The 25,432-nt window shown below is 47.5% G+C and overlaps 1 protein-coding gene across 1 annotated transcript in view; it reads left to right on the top strand.

Moving 5' to 3' along the window:
* Positions 1–25,432, top strand: part of LOC144773672 (NXPE family member 1-like) — a 129,989-nt gene that overhangs the window by 86,619 nt on the left and 17,938 nt on the right. The window contains exons 5-6 of the mRNA XM_078658826.1: positions 2,568–2,629; positions 9,895–10,113. Of these exons, the coding sequence (XP_078514952.1) occupies positions 2,568–2,629; positions 9,895–10,113 (281 nt within the window). The remainder of the gene's footprint in view (positions 1–2,567; positions 2,630–9,894; positions 10,114–25,432) is intronic.

Raw genomic sequence — 25,432 nt, forward strand, 5'->3', positions numbered from 1 at the left:
TCCTTCTGCCTTATCCCCAGCAGGGGTTATGTGTGTTGCTTCCTTGCCCACTCGCCCCTCCCTGTCTGAAACCCATGTATTTCTAAACAAACCACTTCTCACAGAAACGTTTTATTTCCTATCAAGCTCCTGCCTCAGATCAAAGGCATCAGATGGGTACACAGATTGTAACTGAGATACTAACATTTGGATTATAATTGCATTTAAATAGCACAAGTATTTGAAGCTCAATAGGGCAATTCAGCGACAACTTTCTAACCACACAAGGCTGCTCCACGCCACAGATTAACACTTCATGCCACACGATTCCACTCCACGCCTCACAAGTCCACTCCAGTCCACACAGTTCCACACAACTCCACTCCACAGTACATATTTTACGTTACACAATTCATCTCTACACCATGCAATTCCACTCCATGCCACACAATGACACTGCATGCCATTTCACTTGATTCCACTCCATTCAAATCCACTCCATGCCACAGAATTCCACTCGATTCCACCCCACACAATTCCATTTCACGCCACTTCACCAATTACAATCTTGCCACAGGATTTCACTCCACTCCATGCAACACAATTCCACTCTACACAATTCCACATCATCCCATGCTCCACAATGCCACTCCACACCACTCAATGCCACTCAACGCCACACAAAGCCACTCCATGCAATGCCACTCCACACAACACTCCAGGACATTCCACTCCACATAATCCCAATCCACTCCCTGCCGTCCAATCAATGCTCCCTCTGAATGTTGTCCTGTGTGTGCGGCAATAAAGGTGCTCCACGCACCGCGGCTAAGGTTCGTGCACCTTAGACAAGCAACAACTTAATATATAAGTATGTCAGTCAGCAAGCCATCAAAATCAGAGGGGTAGCAAAGATGCTGTGGGTCCTAAGACCAACTAGAAACAAGCATTTGCAATGCAATAGGTCTCACATTTACGCACGTTTGCATTGTAAATGACAAAGGCTCTTATTTATGTTTTTTTAAAGTAAAAAGGCATTGTAATTTGCAATGTCACTAGCTCAAACTCATGTAAATGCGAGACCTATTGCATTGCAAATGCTTGTTATTTCTTTTTCCTGCGCTGCCACCAATGTACCTGCTGCATTTGATGATAAACTCGAGGCTGCTCTTAAGCGATGATGTGGCGGGCACGACCCCTCGGACATCCGTGAACCCCGGGACCCTTCCATTGACAGGGTCCTGACTGCACGCGCTGTGATCTCTGGCCTGGGTCACGGGTCCCTACGTCAGGGGGTTTGTTTACATAAACACACTTTTATGTTCTTTTATTTGCTAACTTCTTAATTCACCCCACACGCCTTTTTTAAACATTTAAACATGGTGCAGCTTCTCCCTGTTGAGACAGCCCCCCCCCATGGATTCGGCTCTCTTAGACCGCATTGGGGGGGGGGGGAGGTGTCCCTTCCTGCACATCAACAATCATTTTTTTAATGCAGTTTTGTAACTTCTGTTTGAAGCATTAAAGAGCACACATAGAAGTTACAAAACGCCATTCAAAGATTCTTAATGTGAAGGAAGGGAGACCTTCTCGCACATAAACAATCTTCCCCTCAACACAGGCACCCATGCAACGCATTGCACTACGGTGCACGGGTGCATGCGTTAGCGCTGGGCTGCTAAGAGTAGCGCCAGTGTGGGGGAGACAGGGCTGCAGCGCATTCTTGTAAATATGGTGCAGCCTTGCGTTTCTGAAGTTAAGCCAAGAAGGCTAACGTCTCACTCTGCCACTTCCTCATACATAGGCCACTGAGTTTTAGTACTTAACCCTTTCCGTGCTCGCGTCTGCCAACAACCAACGCGAGCACTACCTGCCCAGTAATGCGCACGACCGTTGGCAGACGCAGCCCCTCCCACTCTTTAGAACTTCCGCGGCGAAATTCGTGCCACGATTAAGGAGTTAATGCCCCAGACAAGACGATGAGGCACTTGTGGCGAGTAGTACGGTAGTCCGGAATCCAAGATTAGTGTCCAATAGTCAGTTCAGTATTTGAGATTTCTTTTTCCCCTCGTGCATCAGTTGTGGTAAGTTTGTGCCCTTGATTTCTTGTGTGTTTAATAGTGTTTCGAGTAGAGATCGAATGATTGGAAATAGATTAGAAAAGGGGAGTTGCATGTTGGTAGCGTGAGTAGTGGACTTGTGTGCCCGTTAGTTGGCTGAATTGGCTAAAAGTGAGCATCAGAGAGGAATATTTGGGGGTTCATGGTAGCCAGAAACATTTGGGATGGGTTTGAGAGTAGAGGAGTGAGGCAACGGTTGAAGGGAGTAGATCTGTTTTTAATCATATATCTGTATTCAACACATACATACATGTACACACATGACACAGAGTAAAGTTTTAGCAGCAGGCATTAACCACACTATTTACACCTCACATGTACCTTTAGTTTGGGGCTGGACTGGCATGAAAAGGGTGCTGGGGGTGATATAAGGGTGTGGGGTGGGCTCCTGCTAATTCTGGTCCGTGGGTTCAGTGCATTCTTGTAATTCTCTGCTCTTGTTTGTCTTTGTTTCACACAAACCTGAAGTTCCAATAATGGTGTTGAGATCAAACCCCTGTTTGACGCCATCACGGTTTCAAGTTGCAACCGTAAGTACCAGCCTTACCTTGCTTGCATTATTGTGTGTGTCCATGTCTATCCAGGCTCGTACTTGTCTTGTTTACATTGTGTGCGTGTCCATGTGTGTCCAGGCTCTTACTTGTCTTGTTTACATTGTGTGTTTGTCCGTGTGTGTCCAGGCTCTTACTTGTCTTGTTTACATTGTGTGTTTGTCCGTGTGTGTCCAGGCTCTTACTTGTCTTGTTTACATTGTGTGTTTGTCCGTGTGTGTCCAGGCTCTTACTTGTCTTGTTTACATTGTGTGTTTGTCCGTGTGTGTCCAGGCTCTTACTTGTCCTGTTTACATTATTGTGTGTGTCTGTGTGTGTCCAGGCTCTTACTTGTCTTGTTTACATTGTGTGTTTGTCCGTGTGTGTCCAGGCTCTTACTTGTCTTGTTTACATTGTGTGTTTGTCCGTGTGTGTCCAGGCTCTTACTTGTCTTGTTTACATTGTGTGTTTGTCCGTGTGTGTCCAGGCTCTTACTTGTCCTGTTTACATTATTGTGTGTGTCTGTGTGTGTCCAGGCTCTTACTTGTCTTGTTTACATTGTGTGTGTGTCCATGTGTGTCCAGGCTCTTGTCTTGTTTACATTAATGCATGTGTATGTTCATGTAGTGTATTGTAATTGCATTGATGTAGTGCTTACTACCCCTGATGAGGCATCACAGTGATTTTTTGTCGAGTAGCACACTACTCCGGAACACATAAAGGATTATTGGTAAATTAGTATAGTGAAATCTGAAAGTAATTTGAATGCTGGATATGTTAGTCAGTTATTTAGATTGAGAAGGATAGCGGAAGGATAGAAGAGAAACAAGGTTTGCATTTATATAGCGCTTGCTACCCCTGATGAGGTGTTTAAGCGCTTTTTTGGCAATTAGCACGCTACGCTGGAACCCTTAAAGGATTAATGGGGAATTAGTATAGTGAAATGTGAAGTAATTTGAGTGGTGGATATGTTAGTCTGTTATTTGGTATGGGAAGGGTATTGGAGGGATAGAAGAGGGAAAAGGTTTGCATTTATATAGCGCTTGCTACCCCTGATGAGGTGGTGAAGAGCTTTTCAGTGAGTAGCAAGTTACTCCAGAACCCAAAAGGATTAGTGGGAATTAGTTTAGGGAAATATGCAATTAGTTTGAGCGGTGGACATATTAGTCTGTTATAACTTATTTGGATTGAAAAAGAATAGTGAAGGGATAGAAGAGGGAAGGGTCTAGATTTTTTGGGTGGAGTTTATGGCCGTAGGCGGGGATTTGGGATGAGTAAAAGGGAGGTAAAGGGCAGTTAGTATAGGAAAATATTAAATTAATTTTAGTGGTGGACATGTTATTCTGTTTTCTGGATTGAAAAGGAATAGTGGAGGGATAGAAGAGGGAAGGAGGGATAGAAGAGGGAAGGAGGGGTAGACGAGGGAAGGAGGGATAGAAGAGGGAAGGAGGGATAGAAGAGGGAAGGAGGGATAGACAAGTGAAGGAGGGATAGAAGAGGAAAGGAGGGGTAGAAGAGGGAAGGAGGGATAGATGAGGGAAGGAGGGATAGAAGAGGGAAGGAGGGATAGACGAGGAAAGGAGGGATAGAAGAGGGAAGGAGGGATAGAAGAGGGAAGGAGGGGTAGACGAAGGAAGGAGGGATAGAAGAGGGAAGGAGGGATAGAAGAGGGAAGGCGAGATAGAAGAGGGAAGGAGGGATAGAAGAGGGAAGGCGGGGTAGACGAGGGAAGGAGGGATAGAAGAGGAAAGGAGGGATAGATGAGGAAAGGAGGGATAGACGAGGGAAGGAGGGATAGAAGAGGGAAGGAGGGATAGAAGAGGAAAGGAGGGATAGATGAGGGAAGGAGGGATAGAAGAGGAAAGGAGGGATAGAAGAGGGAAGGAGGGATAGACGAGGGAAGGAGGGATAGAAGAGGGAAGGAGGGATAGAAGAGGAAAGGAGGGATAGACGAGGGAAGGAGGGATAGACGAGGGAAGGAGGGATAGAAGAGGGAAGGAGGGATAGACGAGGGAAGGAGGGATAGAAGAGGGAAGGAGGGATAGAAGAGGAAAGGAGGGATAGACGAGGGAAGGAGGGATAGAAGAGGGAAGGAGGGATAGACGAGGGAAGGAGGGATAGAAGAGGGAAGGAGGGATAGAAGAGGAAAGGAGGGATAGACGAGGGAAGGAGGGATAGAAGAGGGAAGGAGGGATAGAAGAGGGAAGGAGGGATAGAAGAGGAAAGGAGGGATAGAAGAGGGAAGGAGGGATAGACGAGGGAAGGAGGGATAGAAGAGGGAAGGAGGGATAGAAGAGGAAAGGAGGGATAGATGAGGGAAGGAGGGATAGATGAGGGAAGGAGGGATAGAAGAGGAAAGGAGGGATAGAAGAGGGAAGGAGGGATAGACGAGGGAAGGAGGGATAGAAGAGGGAAGGAGGGATAGAAGAGGAAAGGAGGGATAGACGAGGGAAGGAGGGATAGAAGAGGGAAGGAGGGATAGAAGAGGAAAGGAGGGATAGAAGAGGGAAGGAGGGATAGACGAGGGAAGGAGGGATAGAAGAGGGAAGGAGGGATAGAAGGAGAAAGGAGGGATAGGAGAGGGATAGAAGAGGGAAGGAGGGATAGAAGAGGAAAGGAGGGATAGAAGAGGGAAGGAGGGATAGACGAGGGAAGGAGGGATAGAAGAGGGAAGGAGGGATAGAAGAGGAAAGGAGGGATAGAAGAGGAAAGGAGGGATAGAAGAGGGAAGGAGGGATAGAAGAGGGAAGGAGGGATAGACGAGGGAAGGAGGGATACAAGAGGGAAGGAGGGATAGAAGAGGGAAGGAGGGATAGAAGAGGGAAGGAGGGATAGAAGAGGAAAGGAGGGATAGAAGAGGGAAGTTTCTAGACTATTTGTTTTTAGTTCATGTTATGTTATGTTATGTTATCAGCACTGTTATAGTGCACAGCTGCCCCAGCAAAGGGGCGTCCCGGCGCTTTGGACAAGCACAAAACACAACACAATGGACATCAGGGAATCAGATAGCAGGAGAACAGAATGCTAAAGAACTGAAGGGAACAGATGGGTTTTAATGGCCCTCCTGAGATCAAGCAACTCATCCAATGCTCGAATTTGGGATAATAACAGTAGGAGGGAGCCTGGAATGAATAAAGGGGAGTTGGAGGGGGAGAGTCAGAGGGAAGAGTTTGGAAAGGCTTGTTTGGGGGATCTGAATAGTAAAGGAGGTTTGAATAGTAAAGGAGGGTAGAGGAGGGAAGAGTTTAGAAAGGATTATTTTGGGGATCATAGTAGTGGTATGGGGTTTTGGATGAATGAGAGAGTGGATGTAATGGATATATTGATAGAGGTATAGGGTGAGACATAGGGTAGTGCATTAAAAGAGTAGTAGAAAGAAGTTTGAGATGAGTCTGTGAGTTGAGGTTGAAGATATATTGAGAGCGGTACAGGGTGAGAAATAGGGTAGTGCATTAGATATGCTGAATTAGGAGAAAGTAATAAATATATAGATACATAAGTACATGGGGCCCGATTCACAGAACTAACTTAAGACAAAATCCTAAACTTACTACCATTTTGGTATTCACAGAGGGCACTTACTCATTTTGATATTCACAGAAGTTAGGAGTCCTAACTTCTGTGAATACCGAAAGTTTAGGATTTTGTCTTAAGTTAGTTCTGTGAATCGGGCCCATGGAATGTATATATATGCATAAGGAAGGTAGTATATGTAGGTTAAAGATGCAGTTAATAAACTCTAGCTTTCAAATGTTATTGTACTTTAATTGATGTGTTTTTTTATATTTTATAACTCAATAGTGAAGCAATTGTAGCTAAATATTTATGTTAAAATATTTACTTATTTATGCAGTCACATATATACATGTTAAAAACCTAGAAAAATGTAACTATCATTAATGTACATTTGTTAAGCAGAACTAACGAATATCTTTATTTTTAAAAACCTATGTGTTATACGTGTTTATACAAAGCAGTACACATATATAGGTGCATATCTATAGTACAAACAAATGCTTATATACAGAGTGATATGCTGAATATTTGTTTGCGTATGGAGCTTGTGTAGGGGAACGGCCAATTCTTGAGTAGTTTTCAGAAAACAAGGTGGTTGTGGGTGGATCTTATGTAGGGGGTAACAAGTTTCATAGTTTGGCTGCTTGAACAGAGAGGAACGTGCCACCCATGGTTTTTTTCTTGTATCTTGGGATTTTGAGGCGAGATGCCCCTTTAGAGCAGAGGTTCCTTTGTGGAATGTGTTTGGTGATTTTATTCCCGATGAAAAACAGTCCTGTCCATGTTTTGCTTTGTGGGTGATACAAAGCAGCTTGAACATGGATCGTCTGGCAACCGGTAACCAATGCAGGGCTTTCAATGCACTGGAGATGTGGGCTTGTGACTTTATATGTAAGAGTAGTATGGCAGCCGAGTTCTGAATCCATTGTAGTGTTTTCATAGTCATTAACGGTGATCCGTGCTAGAGGCTATTGGCATAATCGAGTATGTACAGAACAAGGGAGATGGTAGCCTGGACCTTGAGTGAAAATCCAAGATGGGGGAAGAGTTTTTGCAGAGTTTTTATAATAACAAAGCTTGATCTTGCTAGTTTGTCCACTTGGGCATTCATCAACAGCTTGGAGTCCATGGTCATTCTGAGGTTTCTTACTTTTTTATTTTATTTTATTTAACAGCGTTTTATATAGGGCAATCTCGACCCAAATCAGGTATCAGAGCCCTTTACATAGCACCAGTTGCATTACATGAGGACGCATTCATTTGTGTTAGGCACTGGGAGATTAAGTGATTTGCCCAGAATCACAGGATGTTCAGCGTCATTTCCGAGATTCAAACCCAGTTCCCCAGATTCAAAGTCGATTGCCCTAGCCGTTAGGCCAACTTCTCTCCCAATACTTCCTTCAATACTTAAGGCGGTGAACCCAGATCATCAAACTTTAAGGCGAGCGGGTCATAATTTTTCCAGTCCCCACACGTGAGTATTTCTGTTTTTGAAGCATTCAATTTGAGATGGCTCCAAGTCATCCACTGATCCACGGCTCTGGGCCAACTGGAAATTGGGGATTTTCCAATGTCTTTGAGGCATTCCAGTTGAAGGAGTATTTGTGTGTCATCTGCATAGTTGTAGCACGTGAGGTGAAATTGATTGATCAGTGCTGGTAAAGACTTCATGTAAATGTTGAAAAGCATGGGCGAGATGATAGAACCTTGAGGGACCCATGGTTTTGTGGAGTATAGTTTGGACGAGAAAGGTGGAGTGTGGATGACATTAGTTCTGTTGTGAAGGTAGAACACGGTCCAGTCTAGAGCAGTTTCCTCTATGCCGGCTTCATAGAGTCTTTGTTTCAGAGTGTCATGGTCAACCGTGTCAAAGGCAGCTGAGAGGTCCAATAGGAGTAGCGCAGCAACCCCGTTGCGGTCAACTGTATTCTTCAGGTCATACCAGATGGCAAGTAGGGCAGATTCAGTGCCTCTTCCTGGATGGAATCCTGTTTGGAAGTCTGAGAGTATGTCATTCTCTTCAATGACTTGTGACATCTAGGTGAACACTGCTCCTTATATCAGTTGCCCAGGAAAAGTCCATTTGTAATGGGTCTGTAGTTGTCAGGGTTCAGTGGGTCCAAGTTTGTTTTCTTCCTTAATGGGTGTTTGTATGACTTTTTGAGCCCTTCTGGAAATATTTCAGTACCTAAGGAATTGTTGATGATTCTTCTTACTGCAGTGGCAGCAGAGGTTGTTAGAAGAATTGTCATGAAGGTTTGTGGTGGACACGGGTCAGAAGGGCTGCTGGCAGGCCTGCTTGCTTTGTCCATAAATTCATTGTGTGAGATGTGTTGGAAGGAACAGAGAGGCTGGGTTAGAGTATTCTTGGATTCTAGCTTCGTAAAAGGGTTAGTGCTGATGCTTTGTCTCTGTTTTAAGTACGACGCCAATGTGTCTGCTTTGTCCGTGTAATGATTTGCCAGTTTGTCTGTGAACTCTGTTTTTGCATCAGCGAGAAGCTCGCAGATGGGATGTTTGTTTTTAGCGAGTGATTGAGCATTTTAGTAGACAGTTTAGAGATGTGCTTTGGGGGTAGTGTGACTTTGTCTTGTAGAAGAGTGAGCAGTGTTTTGTGGGCTTGTAGTAGGTGTGTCCTTAGTGTTGGTATTAGATGTATGAGGATAGCAATCGTGTAGCTGTTCTGTATTGTGTTCCTCGTCCAGCAGGCTAAGAAGGCATTTGGATGGGTCTGCGTGTGTAGGTGGTGGAGACGGTGTTTGAGAGTAAGTTGGTTCACTGGTTTGTTTTTGTAGTGTAACCTTGTTGTACAGTAGACATGGAGATGCGATGCTCTGAAGAGTGGCATGTTGATTATTTGGTTTGTGTCTGTTTAGAGCGGAAGGTGTATGAGTTAGAGGTGGTGGTGCAGCATGTGGGTAATACAGTAAGGTTCTAAATTGTCTAATGGATAGGAGGTGGTTGGAAGAAAGCTGCTGTGGTGCTGTATGTGTGTTAGGTGTGGTGTACTTTGTTTTTGTCCACTATATAGAGAGACAGCATCCTACACTTGGGCCATGCTTGCTCCATCCGGGGAGATGCTGTACACCTCCCATACGTGACCACAGGAACACACTGTGACCTCTGCCATGCTTCCTCTATCCTGTGGGAGGATGTACAGCTCCCATATGTGACCATGGAAACACATTGAGAAGAGCAGCAGAAGGCTGAAGACTGTGACAGGTTCATGGCATCAGGTGAGCCTTGCCAGTCCTTCTCCATCCTGTGAGATATGCATTACCTAAGAATACAGGGAACAGAGTCTTGAGATAGGGAGAGTGACCCCTGAGCGGTCCATCGACAGAGGGGGTCTCTACAGCCCCACCTACCGTCTGGCTGATGGGGGCCTTGAGGGTGGCCGGCACCTTTCTGTAGAAACAGCAGATAATGGAATCTGATGGCTGTTTCTGGGTGATTTAGGTTTAAGTGGCCCCTGCACAGTGGTACTGAGGAGTGGAGTGAATGTAAAAATAAATTACTCATGCGTATCACCTCACCCAAATATTGTGTGCCTGAGCACATCCACACAAATAGATGTTCAGTTCTTACTGCCAATGGGTAATAGTTCTACTGATCATATTTAGGGAACAATAATTATGTTGGACAATATTCTGCCATCACCCTACAGAGGGAGGGCTGGTTTCTCACATTTTCAGTATCTTCAATGCATGATTGTTTCATTTTCTCATTTTTGTTGTGATTTTTAACAGGAACGTTAAAGCTTTCTCAAGACAAATGTAGGACCGGGATGAGCTCTCCATTCCCCAGCGGCTTCTTCTTGCAGAACGTGTGGCGGCCGCTCTTCTGCAAGATGTCTTCTTATGAGCGGGCGGAGGAGCTGGACCCGTGCGTGAAGGGGAAGCTGATCTACCTCATGGGCGACTCCACCCTACGCCAGTGGATCCTGCACTTCCCAAAACTTGTGCCCGGTAGGTGCCTATGTCTATCGCGACTTGTGGTGGTGAGGTGAGTGGCGAGGTGGTGGTGAGGTGAGTGTCGTGCCTCTGTCCCTCTTGACTGGTAGTGGCGAGGTGAGTGGCGTGCCTCTGTCCCTCTTGACTGGTGGTGGCGAGGTGAGTGGCGTGCCTCTGTCTATCCTGACTGGTGGTGGAGAGGTGAGTGGCGTGCCTCTGTCTATCGCGACTGGTGGTGGTGAGGTGAGTGCCATGCCTCTGTCCCTCTTGACTTGTGGTGGCGAGGTGAGTGGTGTGCCTCTATCCCTCTTGACTGGTGGTGGCGAGGTGAGTGGCATGCCTCTGTCCATCACGACCTGTGGTGGCAAGGTGAGTGGCGTGCCTCTGTCCATCACGACCTGTGGTGGCGAGGTGAGTGGTGTGCCTCTGTCCCTCTTGACTGGTGGTGGCGAGGTGAGTGGCGTGCCTGTGTCTATCGCTACTTGTGGTGGCGAGCTGAGTGGCGTGCCTCTGTCCCTCTTGACTGGTGGTGGCAAGGTGAGTGGTGTGCCTGTGTCTATCGCTACTTGTGGTGGCGAGGTGAGTGGTGTGCCTCTGTCTATCGCGACTGGTGGTGGTGAGGTGAGTGGCGTGCCTCTGTCCATCACGACCTATGGTGGCAAGGTGAGTGGCATGTCTCTGTCCATCGCGACCTGTGGTGGCGAGGTGAGTGGCATGCCTCTGTCTATCGTGACTGGTGGTGGTGAGGTGAGTGGCGTGCCTCTGTCCCTCTTGACTGGTGGTGGTGAGGTGAGTGGTGTGCCTCTGTCCATCACGACCTGTGGTGCCAAGATGAGTCGTGTGCCTCTGTCTATCACGACCTGTGGTGGCGAGGTGAGTTGTGTACCTCTGTCTCTCTTGACTGGTGGTGGCGAGGTGAGTGGTGTGCCTCTGTCTATCGTGACTGGTGGTGGCGAGGTGAGTGGCGTGCCTCTGTCTATCGCGACTGGTGGTGGCGAGGTGAGTGGCGTGCCTCTGTCTAGCGCTACTTGTGGTGGCGAGATGAGTGGTGTGCCTCTGTCTATCGCGACTGGTGGTGGCGAGGTGAGTGGCTTTCCTCTGTCTATCGCGACTGGTGGTGGTGAGGTAAGTGGCATGCCTCTGTCTATCGCGACTGGTGGTGGCGAGGTGAGTGGCATGCCTGTGTCTATCGCTACTTTTGGTGGCGAGGTGAGTGGTGTGCCTTTGTCTATCGCGACTGGTGGTGGCGAGGTGAGTGGCGTGCCTCTGTCTAGCGCTACTTGTGGTGGCGAGGTGAGTGGTGTGCCTCTGTTTATCGCGACTGGTGGTGGCGAGGTGAGTGGCTTGCCTCTGTCTATCAGCGACTGGTGGTGGTGAGGTGAGTGGCGTGCCTCTGTCTATCGCGACTGGTGGTGGCGAGGTGAGTGGCATGCCTGTGTCTATCGCTACTTTTGGTGTCGAGGTGTGTGGTGCGCCTTTGTCTATCGCGACTGGTGGTAGCGAGGTGAGTGGTGTGCCTCTGTCTATCGCAACTGGTGGTGGCGAGGTGAGTGGTGTGCCTCTGTCTAGCGCTACTTGTGGTGGCGAGGTGGGTGGTGTGCCTCTGTCTATTGCGACTGGTGGTGGCGAGGTGAGTGGTGTGCCTCTGTCTATCGCGACTGGTGGTGGCGAGGTGAGTGGCTTGCCTCTGTCTATTGCGACTGGTGGTGGCGAGGTGAGTGGCATGCCTTTTTCTATCACGACTGGTGGTGGTGAGGTGAGTGGCATGCCTCTGTCCCTCTTGACTGGTGGTGGTGAGGTGAGTGGTGTGCCTCTGTCCATCACGACCTGTGGTGGGGAGGTGAGTGGTGTGCCTCTGTCCATCACGACCTGTGGTGGCGAGGTGAGTGGCGTGCCTCTGTCTATCATGACTGGTGGTGGTGAGGTGAGTGGCATGCCTCTGTCCCTCTTGACTGGTGGTGGCGAGTTGGGTGGCGTGCCTCTGTCTATCACGACTTGTGGTGGCGAGGTGAGTGGTGTGCCTCTGTCTATCTCGGCTTGTGGTGGTGAGGTGAGTGATGTGTATCTGTCTATTGCGAATGGTGGTGGCAAAGTGAGTGGCGTGCCTCTGTCTATCACGACTGGTGGTGGCGAGGTGAGTGGCGTTCACCTGTCTATCGCGACTTGTGGTGGCGAGGTGAGTGGTGTGTACCTGTCTATCGCAACTGGCGGTGGCAAGGTGAGTGGTGTGCCTCTGTCTATCTCGGCTTGTGGTGGCAAGCTGAGTGGTGTGTATCTGTCTATCGCGACTGGTGGTGGTGAGGTGAGTGGGGTGTATCTGTCTATTGCGACTGGTGGTGGCGAAGTGAGTTGCGTCCCTCTGTCTATTGCGATTGGTGGTGGTGAGGTGAGTGGCGTTCACCTGTCTATCACGACTTGTGGTAGCAAGGTGAATAGCGTGCCTCTGTCTATCGTGACTTGTGGTGGCAAGGTAAGTGGAGTGCATTAGAAGGACCTGAGACGTGCTCATTTCCATGTTGGCCAACCCTACCCATTCAGGCAGTAGGCCACCACTTCAGATGAAGCCCTCTACCATGTACAGATTTCAGCTTTTCTTCCCAACAATTTTTACATGCCTGTGAAGGGTGGAGCAATGCCAGCAACTCGTTAAAATCTGGAGGAAGATGAGTAATTACCAGGAAGCCGGGCCTAGACGTAATTCCCCATTTTTAAAGGTACCTTCAGGGTCCAACTTGCAGTGGCCCATGTTTCCCCACCCTTTGAGTTACTGACGCCCCCGGTTACGAAGCTCTGTGCCACCTCCACGTCCACTCATGATGATCGCCTCAGTGTTTCTTTAATATTTACGTGGTGACATCATTAAGCTTTATATCGTGTTGCACCCTGAAATCCCTTCTCGTTGGTCGTATAATGTTGGCCAGTATGTGAACCCCACTTATAGCGCCACCTTGTGGTAGGTATTGTTAAGAATGGTCACCAGCTTGAGACTGAAAGGTTCATCAGAAGCCTCGTCCACTCCTCAGATATTATAAAGCGCTCTGTGCTCAGGAAACTGCACCTACAAATGAATAAAGTAGGGGGGCTGAGGAAGAGCAGATATTGGCCAAAGTGCTAACAGGGAGTTACAGCAGGAAGGGGTGGAGCTAGCTTTCACAGCATGAAGTGGCTGGCTCTTGCAGCAGGAAGGGGAGGGACTGGCACTTACAGCAGAAAGGGGAGGGACCAGCTATTACAGCACTAAAGGGAGGGGCTGGCTTTTATAGTAGAAAGGGGAGGGGCTAGCTCTTAGAGCAGGAAGGGGAGGAGCTGCACTTACAGCAGGAGGGGAAGAGGCTGGCTCTTACAGCAGGAAAGGGGGGGCAGGCTGTTATAGCAGGAAGGGGAGGGACTGGCTCTAACAGCAGGAAGGGGCGGGGCTAGCCATTACAGCACTAAAGGCAGGGGCTGGCTCTTACAGCAGGAAGTGGAGGGGCCGACTCTTACAGCAGGAAAGGGGAGGGGCTGGCTCTTACTGCAGGAAAGGGAGGGACTAGCTCTTATAGCAGGAAAGGGAGGGACTGGCTCTTACAGCAGGAAGGGGAGGGGCTAGTTTTCTCTAAAATGGGTCTGTGTTCCACAAAACTTGAGGTTTGTGAATCGTACAAATTGCGGTCGAAATAGGGTGACTAGATCATGCGACCCAAAAACCAGAACATTTAGCAAAAATTGAGGCAGGACTACAGATTTCCATCCATAAAGTGGCAAAGAATGACAGCTATAGGTGGGATGTTGGCGCACTACAGATTCTGGTGAGGTTGTTTGATTGTACCGTGCTCCGGGGTATCACTCTCCGATGTGAGTGTAATGATAGAAATCAAAATGGATGCATCCCCAAAACCATTGGGGAATGTCCCCTGGGCACTGGATCTGAAGTCCTAATAAAAGGTTTCTTTTTTCAAGTGCAATGATATTCGAAAAATGTATGAAGTCTTTTATATAATTCTCAATTTTCTTTTATTTGTTAAATCAAACGAGTAATCTTTCACTTGGTTTTCTCATTTTTAGAGTTCATAGCATCCATGATAATCCTTATGATTTAAACCATATTTTAGAAATCCCAATGCATTTCGCTGGGTAGCCTTCATCTGGGGAAATTCTGTGAACAAAAATACTGTGTAAGCTCAGAGGTCACATGATATTACTGACAAAAATTATCAGCAATTAAGAAGTAAACAAAACATGATAATATTCGACTAATAAAACATTCAGTGATGTCTACAAAAGTAAATGCATTTGTGAAGCATAAACCCTGGGTCTAACGGTTCATCGTTATCAAACATTTGTCAACATATGATGACGAGAACGTAACTATCGCCTTGCTGAGGTGTGAAAAAGCGTTATAGAATGATGTTAAAATATGCTTCCTACGCACTTACCTAGCCGCGGTTGTATCATATGGACGGTGTTCGTAAACTGCTTTCCTGTTCGGTTGGCGCGTTCTGTTAGAGAACGTACAAAGGGTGTGTAAAGTTATCGCGCGAGCGTTAGTTGCCGAATGGCATGCGTGCTGATTGGTTAGATATCGCTATGTATGTTGGTACTTGTGTACCTAAATGAGGTGTAAAGTGGAAAACCATGAAATAGGAAAGGCCATATATACGCTAATGTGGGAGATGTTATATCATAGATGCGTAGTGTTAGGGAACGAACTTAGAGAATAAATTGCTGTTGCGCGTGGGTGCGAAATAGTAACTAACGCTAAGCATAGTGGTACTAGTATGTCTAAACTGTGTGTATTGTTGAGTTGTCACAGATAACAAAGAAATTCAGTACGGTCATTTAATCCATAAGGTTTCAGCGAGTTTAGCAAAAAAATCAAATAGTTCTCCCGTTTTAGTAGAAAGCTGTGGTTGTCTCTTCCCTCAGTTTTCTCGATCTTTTCTAACACGCAAAATTTCATCTGACTGATATTGTGGTTTGCTTCTATGAAATGTTGAGCTACTGTAGACTTCAAGGCCTTTGTCCTTATATTAGATTTGTGTTCATTCAATCTAGTTTTGATCTTCCTCTCCGTTTGTCCAATGTAAACATTGCAACAGCGTGATAAAAGGAACCAGTATTAATCATCCAATGAAAGGTCATAAAATCTCAGTAAGAGCAACAGCTACATGTGACTCCAGCAATGTCATATATATGATAAAATGTCCTTGTGGGAAAATTTACATGGCAAATTACATATTTACATTTAAATATGGCATGCGTGGGAGCCATGGCAGGCTGCACTCTTGAACTCTGGGTATTTTAGTGTCTTGTTAATGGCTGCTGTTAGAAATGGGATTTCTGGTTGGCTGAGGCTGGCGCCAAAGCCAGGTAGAAACCACCACTCTAGTCAGGGCGAGGGAGTTACACGCCAAAGATAACCCCTGCTCACCCCCTTGGCAAGGTGACACGAGCAGTAAAGTTTATCCCGGAGGCGATGTGTAAAGCATTTGCGCAACACACACACAGCAGCAACAACATCCCAGGCCCCCACAAAAGGAACTCCACACAAGGGTATATCAAAAATAGCCTTTGTATTGAAAAACACATCAGATAGTAATCACACAATATACATTGTGCCATCTGGCATGGGCAATATTTACAAAGGATTATGTAAATGTAAATGTAAATGTGGGTGTACTTGTAAAGCGCACTGCGACTCCATGGAGTATTCTGGGTATCTCCAGGGTGAAACCAGGCATCCCTGGCATCTGTGGGGGGCCGTTGTAGAGATGAGGCAAGCTTAATGCCCAGAGTTGCCGAGTGTGATCCCTGGTTAGAGTAGGCACCAAGGCGAGAATTATCGAGTCCGTTTTGACCCTGTTCCACGACCCTGCCGCATCGGGAATTGAACCCTGGTCCCGGGCCGTTCTCTGCTTACGGGTCTGCCGCCTCTAACCAGTGAGCCACACCAACCCACTACACCTGACAGGGCCACAAGGACCACTGTCAGGATCATCACAAAGTGAACTTGGTAAAGGTGAACTAAAACACACAAGTAAAAATAGGTCATAGAACGTACAGTCAGTAAACACTGATAATCACTGCACTTGCAACAGTCTGTCACATGAAATCCATCATGCACAGTATCCCACAAGTCTAACTACATTAGACCCTCGCCACTTAAGTAAAACCTTACACTAGGGATGTAAATCACACAGGGAAGTATAATCTCCCTAATACAAACCTACACAGGTAAAAAAAACCTCCTATGCATAAACCATATCTAGAGGTATCAAAACAGGGTGCGCAAAACAGGCTATACACAATACATTTCCTAGCACCCAACAGCATTAGTACATGAATCACATTAGCACATAAAATCACCTTAGGGCCTGGCGCCCTATGAAAGTAACCATCCCCCTGGCCAACTGGCCATCTCAAATAAGGCGGCTCAAATGCCCTATGTCCAGAGAGTCAGGGCTGCTGCCTAGGCAGCAAAAGTCAAGGTTGCGCCATTGCGCAAAACCTAAAAGTTGCAGCTGCCCAACACTTGCTGGGCAGCTGAGAACAGTGAACTGGGGCCTAAACGCTGCAGCTGGCACTAAGTGCTGTGCAGCTGTGGAAGACCAAGCTAGGGGCACTAAACGGTGCAGCTGCCCACTACTTGCTGGGCAGCTGGAAAGTAAATTGCGGCATGGGCTCTCACTGGCCCTTCGAACGAACTGTGCCACAGGTTTGGAGCCCTCTAGGCTCTGTAATCAATATTGCACACATTGGAGCCCTCTAGGCTCTTAAAACAAATGTGCCCAGCATGGGAGCCATCTAGGCTCTAAAAGAAATAATGCGCCAAACGTTGGAGCCACACGGGACTCAATAACTGAATAAGGTACCTCTTGGAATAAGGTGGGTGACAAATGCCCCTCATGGGCAGCACGGGCCCACTGGGCCTTGGGAAATCACTGGGGGCTTCCGGAGCCATCTGGCTCTTGAAATAAAGATGCCCGACCGTTGGAGCCAAGCCTGGGCTCGGTAAAAACGTTGGGGCGGCCCACTGCCATCCGGGGCCGCCCTAAATACACCCCTGCCACTGTGTAGCGCACTGGCACCAACACCCGCCTGGAGTCCCTAGCCTGTTTCCACTTACTGGGCTGCTCTCCTCTGCAGGGCTCCTCCGGGCAGGTGGCAGGACATCTACTGTGCTCGCGGTGGGTGCAGGAACCGGCAATGTGCCTCGCGCCCCCTCTGCTGTTTACCGCTGCTGGCTGGCGCCCGCGGGCTCTCCCTCAGCATTGGGAGCCCCGCACGGGCAGGCACCAGCATCCTTCTTAGGTGCAGAGCTTGTTCTTTTCCCGGGCCCCCCCCCTGGGACCCAGGACTGCTCGTGGCCACTCGGGAAGGCGGGGTAGGCTCTCATTATCCCCACACAGCACCAGTTTCCTGACAAACTTCCGGCCTCACACGTCACTTCCGCCCAGCACCCCCACCCACAGTCAGGCGGGCCGCGGACCAGTAACTCTTTCGGGGCTGCCATTGAGGGGTAGGCTCCCTCGGTAAACGGAATAAAGTTAGGAGCAGGGTGGGCATCTGCTTAGGCTCCCATAAACGGGGTGGGCACCCGTGCACAAAAATAGTTAAATAGCGTGGTGGCACCCGCAATAAGCCCACAAGGAGGGGGGAATCCCTACGAGGGGATTCCCTCGGCGAGAGCTGCTGCGCCGCGCCGCTCAGCCCCCAGGCTCTTCCTCGCTGGGGGGGAGTGAATCAGGAGCACGCCCAGTCTGGAAATGAAGCACAGGAAGGCTGTAACAAGCCTTTGTAAAGTCCACAAAGAAGACAATAGGTTCAAAAGAAAGTCCATAAGGCATCCAGGGGCTGGGCAGGGCCCAGGGAGGCAAGCCTTACCCTGGGCCCCAGCAGCAGCACGCCCCTGGTAGATTCAAGTCAGAAACAAGACCATTTTCATGGGGTCACAGCCCCTCTTTTATACACAGAAATCCTTTGTTTCCAAAGGTACAGGCAAGGGGCGAACCAGATGCAACTGGTTCTTGAGCACTTTGTTTTTCTCAGCCCCTCTTCTTATTCACAGCATGGGCCAGGGACAGCAGACACACCACAGGGGGTGGAGCTAGGATTGTGGAGGGCAGGCCCAGCTCTATTCAGGTCCCAGGTGCACTCCTCCCTCCCATCAACATGCAGATCTCCCCATTCACCACCGAGCAGACCCATTCTGACTCCTGGAGCCAAGGACACCAACCAGCTCCAGCCAATCACAAGCCAGACATGCAATCCACATTCACTGTACAGACATGCCAACTTCTAAAAGTGGCACTTCCACACTAGACACATTAAATCTGGGCACATCATCGCGCAGCATTTAATCTCACGAGTTCGCACATACCAAACTCGCTCCTGCACTCCCCACACATCAGGAACTACCATGAACACACATATCCCCCATGCATTCCTATGGGAGGGCAGGCCAATCTCACACACGCACTCAGAAAGCGCAAACTTTACACTGGGCCATAGTGCTAAAGTGCACAAAGACCAGAAATCACTATAATTATGTAATATTAAAAGGCTAAAAGTTCAGGGGTGAACCTGCCAAAAGGGCCAAGTCCAACAGCTGCACTCTTGAACTCTGGGTATTTTAGTGTCTTGTTTATGGCTGCAGTCTTGAACTCTGGGGGCCTCATTTATGAGGCTGCGCGTTACTTTTACGCCGCTGGTGCGTCACTTTTTGTGACGAATCAGTGGTGTAAAAAATGCGCCTTGTTGCGCCATATTTACAAAGAGACGCATCCAGGTAGATGCGTCACTTTGTAAACCCCTGCGCCACATTATACCTGCGCCAGGTATAATGTATGCAAGGGGGGGCGTATTGACGCAAGAAAGGGTCGTAGAAGTGACGCAGTGAAATCTATGTGATTTCACTGCACCACTTTTAGGACACAGTGAAAAGTGACGCATCGCTGTTTTCACGCAGCGATGCGTCACTTTTCATAAATGAGGCCCTGGGTATTTTAGTGTCTTGTTTATGGCTGCAGTCTTGAACTCTGGGTATTTTAGAGTCTTGTTTATCTCTCCATCTTCTCAGATGTGCTCCAACTCTAGGACAAGCGCACATGTTCGCTGCCTGATTTGGACATGGTTTCTCTCTGTATGTTTTTTAGGTTTAGCATTTGAGATGCTGGTGGTATATAGGGGTGAAGCAATGTCTCCTGCTGTCCTGCTCACCTCTTTGGTCTCTGCTCCTCCTCTTCTCCAATCATCTCAGTATTTCTGCTCCTCGTTTTGTGCACCCATTCTTTCCCCTGCTCCTCCTCTGTTACCGTTCATGTTTCATCACTGACCTCAGGGCCGCTCGCTCCTCCTTTTCTTCATTCCCCTCTGTACTTCTTACTCCTCCTTTCCTCCACTCGCAGGGGTACTTTTCTCTTCTTCCCCTCACCACGCTCTCCTACTCCATTTACCCCAGACTAAAATCTACTTCTCAGTATTCATCCCTCTATGCTCTGTCCTTGTTTTTTTCCAGCCCACAAGTGTCTGCTCATCTTTTCTTTTTTTTTTTTTGTCCTCATCTCACCTTTAAGCAAATTGCAGAATGTTACAGCCGTTTTTTGGACCTGGGCTCCTTCCGGCCGACTGCACATGCTTAGGTCTCCCGACCAACTCCTTACACTGGAGTTTTAAAGGTGTAATCATAGGACCGGGAGCCTTCAAACTTCATTCTCTACACAGTCTCAAATCTCTACCCATGATGATAAGAGGTTGCCAGAGGCTATTAGAGATGTCACCAGCACTGGCGACATCGAGACGAGTCATTGCAAATGCGGAGTTCAACCATTCTTCCCTTCTTGGGGGGTTAGGGTCTTTCCATTACGGCAGATTTCCCTGCGCGCTAGTAGAATGAGACACAATAAAAGTCCTCTGTCTTTCGCTTCCAGGTTCTTTGTTGAAGAACAGTCATTGGCAAAAAAGACTAGAGTCCCATTGACCATGATATTTATACCAAAAATCTTGCGCAGGTATCTCCCAATCCCTTTCCAAAATGTTACAAGCATTGCACATTCAAAAAAACATGGATGTCATTTGCCTTCGGGGCCATGCATCTATGACATTTCGGCTCAGGGGTAGGGGAAAATGTTGCTATTTTTGCTGGGCTATAGTAGATACGATTGGTAACAAAGAAATGTTTTTTCTTTAGGCTGGCAGATTTTATATATTTATAGAGAAGATTTAAGGAGGGCTCTAATAACTTCTCTATAACAGATTCAAAGGGATATTGTCTCCACACCAAAGCCTGAGATGGAATAACTTTGTCGTCTGCTTCAACCAATTTCTTGTACCAAACTGATACCTCTCTCTTTGGCTGATTGTCTGACATAACGAGGAGCTCAGTTTCCCAGTCTCCCCTTATACCACCGCTCTCTGCCTCAAACCATGACCTCAGTTGTAAAAACTTAAAATTTGGAGAGTCCAGGGCCTATCTTAGCTTCCAATATTTCCCACGGATACACCCATCAGTATCCCCCAGATCAGACCAAATGGAAACTCCAGCCTCCTTAATAGGAGCAGCCAACCTATCTTTAAGGCAAAGAGGAGTCCCCGGGGAATCCCAAATAGGGGCGTGGTCCGAGTAGTAACCTATCTCGCACCTAGTCCTAACTTTGCACCAGATTTCTAGTGCATTTTTCAGGACCTTCAGGCGCACCTTCTTAAAAAATGTTGGTGCTCCAAATTTATAGAGGAACCCTTCTGTTCTGCCCCCTTCAACACTGCTTGTCAATTCACTGAGCAGGAACCCCCAAGCTGAAAGTATTGGTTTTGTTAAAAGCATCCGGATGGCTTTAAATTGAAATGCTACCAGATACCAACTAATATCCGGAAGAGCCATCCCACCTTTGAGCAACCTCTGCCTCAATTTCCTCCAGGAGAGCCTCACTCCTTTGTCCCCCCATATAAAACTCCCGATCTTTCCCTGTATTTTCGAGATATCATGTTGAGGGAACCTCAGGGGAACAGCATTAAAGATATATGTCAGCTTAGTGAGGACAGTAATTTTAACTTAATTTACCTTGCCGAAGATAGTCAAAGGGAGATTCTTCGACCTTACGAGCTCACAGACTATTGTAATGCCTAGGTTTTTAAACACAGTGCTGATCTGCCCCGTTTAGTGTGTTATATTCCAGCACATTACCTCCGTCAGAAATTGAGCCAATGAGGAGCTGTGTCTGTTCCTGGATGAACCACCCGCTAATAAACCCCTTTTGTTCGGAGCTGACCAATCTGTGGAAAAGTAAATTTTGCCATGTTCTGTGTCCCTACGCCTCATCCATCATATGTTATGTGTGCATGACCAATATGCATATGTTATTCCCCATGTCCGATTAATGACGCAATTACAGTTGTGTCCACCTCTAGTATGTCAGTTTCCAGTCCTCGTGAATACTACGAATATCAGGCCTATGTAAAGTTATGTTGCCACGTTTCCCAGTGTGCACGTTATTCCATTATAAAGTCCCCGTTTCCAGGCCTCAACAGGGCCCGGACCACAGATTCAGCTCCTGTCTCCTGAAAGCCTCGCTGAGGAGCGATACAGCCCCCACCTGTATCCTCGACCCTTCACTTACTTCCTGCCTCGCAGTGCCCGGTGCAGCTTGGCTCTGCCTCTGAGTCTGCCAAGAGTATGTTATAGTTCCAGCTATCAGTTCAGTCCTCCTCTCCTGCATTCCTAAGCTACTGAACTGCATCAATAGTTTCCGTCATTGTCTAGCCTTCTCGTCTCCACGTTAGAGAAATACTGTATTAATGGTCATTTAATATTCTTCATCACGCACTACATGTAGAATAATGCATGGTCCAGTCTTAGAGTCAAGTTAGCTCTCCCCTCATGACTTCTAGTTTATATCAACATGTTCCCTAAACATCAGATACCAGATAGGGTTCAGGCACATGTCGCTCCGACCCTCCAGACTCTAGTCTCTGCTCCTAGCACAGAGTTCGTAGCCCCCAGCTTCTCCTAGTAACACGTCATTGCCAGTTTTCGCGCACCATTAGGTTAGAGGTCCCGGCTCCTTAGGTAGCCCCCTCCAATGTTTCCGCCCATTCATGACATATTCTGTTACGTTTGCATCACATGTCTAAGTATACTCCCAGTTACACCTCTTTTTACTGTTATCTTTCGCGACTGCTACGCGTCACGCCTTCTGCTCCACCCACTGCTACGCCTACTGCAATGTAATGCTATGTGTTTGCGCTATGTATATAAGTCAATGCATTGTTATTAAAAGTTAGCGCGCTCATCCCAGACCAAGCCCCAGCAGCTGCTGGGTCATTCTATGCAGGTTGTCCTGATCCTGTCCTTATGCTGTAATAAACCTGCAGAAACTCCCACTACCTCGAATCTTGACTCTTATTTTATTGAGCTATCTGTTATTCATTCATTCATCCAAAAATAGATCCGGTATTATTTATTTATATACCACATAATGGCGCCCGAACAGGGACTTGCCCTTTCCCCACGCGTCGGTGAAGCCACGCCGACCCCCTGACCCTCTGCAGCCGTGACGGAACCATACCGGCCACGTGCAGATATTTCTGCTTCAAGTATCCCTCAGGCCCACGGAGGAGACGGAGGAGGCGGTCCAGCATCCGAACGAGACGGTGGAGGAACGCGGCGAGTCCCGACCAGAGCCCAAGCCGAGAGTCCAAGGTCCGAGGTATCCGGAGGCCCACCCGTAACTGAAGTCCGAAGTCCGAAGTTCGTCGTCGTAGCAGTCCAGTCCCGTCCGAGGCTTTCCGTTCCGTGCTGCCCGGTGAGTACCATTGCTGGGGTAGTATCTAGACAGGACCAATCTAAATTGACTCCTGGTCCGTGGGTTGGTGGTGCCCAGACTCACAAACGAAGTGTTCACCTAGGTGGATACGGGTCTTGATGCGTCCCTTTTTGGGACCGGTATGTTCCGTACTGTTACAGCAGTGCATCCAGTAACTCTAGTCTGTTCCGTTCTCGAGAAAATCTGTTCTGTTTCTGTTCTCAGTATTCCAGGTAATATTCTGTTCAAACTGTTTATTTTATAATGTTCTTTATGTATTTTAATGTTGTGGTATGAGTGTGATGTGATTCCGTGTTTCATTGTGTATTGTATTGTGTCCAGATTACAGTCCAGCCATGCCGCTCTTTTCAAGATTACGTCAGTTAAAAACTAGAAAGGGTCTGTTAGAGGAAGCAGTTCCTGTCCCGCCTAGGGACAGTCCAGGTCATTTTATGTATCAGAAACATGGCATAAGCGCCATAATGTATCTAGATTTATGGGTAGAGTATACCAAACAGTTAGAAGAAAAGTATAGATGGCCCGTATCGGGTACATGGGATGCCGAATGTATCATGCGAGTAGAAGAAGCATTATGGAAAAAGAAAGCCAGACAGTCACAGAAAGATGCCATCGAGTTATGGCGTAAAGAAGCGCACAGAAGAACGGAAAAGGAAGTCAGAAAGTCAGAGTTAAGTAGAGAATCCCAGGAACGAGCCCAAGAAAGAGAATTAATCGAGATAGGTGAACAAGTCAAAGCCGAACAGTCAGACAGACAGAGGCATGCCCTCATTAAGGGTATGTATCCTCTCCTTGCCGAAGGTTTGCCAAAAGCGACCCCAGAGGCATCCAGTAATTTCCCGCCACCATTAGTTCCGACCAAGCTACGTCACAAACAGACCGCAGCTGATATTTTTATTTCGTCCTATTTGGACGACACAGTCCCAGAATATGCAAATCCTGTTCGCGCTCCGCCAGTCCCTGTAAATCAGGCACTTCCTGCTCTTCCAGACACCGGGGTGCCCTTAACAGCTCCCCCGGTCCAGTCCGCCATACAAGTCCAGCCCACGTTACAATTACCGACTCTGCCAGGACGAAGAATGTCAGTCGACGATTCCAGTCTAGGGGCCGCGGGAGGAGGTCTTCCTCAAACCCCGCCGCCACACAAGCGTTTATCAGCACTCGAATTACATGCCCAAGCATCACAGCGTACTCCTAAAAGTAATAAGTCTGTCACAGAAATCAGACAAGCCCTTGGCGAATGTGTCTATGATCCAGTCCCAGGCGAGTATAATATGGTTTTATATTCCGTACGTGTAAGGAGAGTGACCGAGTATCTAGTCACCTTACCGAATATGAAAGAAGATCTAGACAGAATATATCGTTTCATCCGTACAGGGGATGATCCAGAAAGTATTGGCGAGATTATGTCTCAAAGGAAAGCCGAGATCCAGCTCATGATATTAAAGTTCCTGATCAATTGTCTAATAAGAGAACAAGATTACCCGTCTAAAGATCCCGCCGAAATGAGAATCCTGACAAGGTGGAGTGATAATATAGCCGAGGGTAAGCACAAGACCGTCGGTGCCATGGAGAGTATGTACAAGAAAATTCGTAAAGAAATAATAAGGTTACACGAACAGCGTAAAGCAGCACAAGTAAGCGAGAAAGAAAGTATCTCTGATCCTGAAGAAGAGGACGAGAATCCCGCCAGAATTGCGTATGTAGGAAAATCTAGATTTCCAGATCGCCATTTACGCCTAGAACACAAGTCTATTTTTCATCATCCAGCACCAGAACAAGGTTCCCTAGAACAAGTATTTCAAGCTACCGATCACATTCTGAAATCACGAGTCGGTTACAGTGAATTAAGTACTATGCATGAACAAGAACTAGCCCGATCAGCAGTCCGATGGATTACTGATTCTACCACTTTTCCAGACGAAATAGTGGCACAAATGTTTCTGAAACTGCCCCCAGCCGAGCAACGACTGGTGGGTATGTATATGATTCAGCACCTCATTACTCTGTATGAGGGTCAACATTCTGATCCAGGTCCGTTGCATGACATCCTGAACGAGTTACTCCAGTATAGATGGAGAGGTCTAGGTACCGATTTAATTAGTGTCATTCTAGAACAGCGTCACAAATATAGAACGTTCCTGAATCCGCATTTTGTTCATGTCTCACCCCCAGAAAATAAGCCATTCTACATAGACAGACAGAATCCGTTACGAGAAGTCCACCCAGTCCAAGGGGCGGGTGGCGTAATGCAACGAGTGTTTGTATACACTCCGATATCAAAGATGGAACTTCTTGAAATGAAGAAATTAATTCCCTGTCATGACAAAGATCCAGCAGGGTTCCATAGAGAATTAAAAGACATGCTCCGTATGGGAGAATACACTTACCCAGATATCATTAAAATGTTAAAGGTCCTGTTACCCGCAGGGGTATATGAAAAGTTAAAGGAAAAAGAATGGGAGGTGGGAGAGAAAAAGATCGATTGGACAGCTCTAGAAGCTGAAGACAAGGCACGAGTACCAGGTACCGGTCTT

Source organism: Lissotriton helveticus, chromosome 8 (assembly GCF_964261635.1).
Source record: "Lissotriton helveticus chromosome 8, aLisHel1.1, whole genome shotgun sequence".
NCBI classification, from domain to species: Eukaryota; Metazoa; Chordata; class Amphibia; order Caudata; family Salamandridae; genus Lissotriton; species Lissotriton helveticus.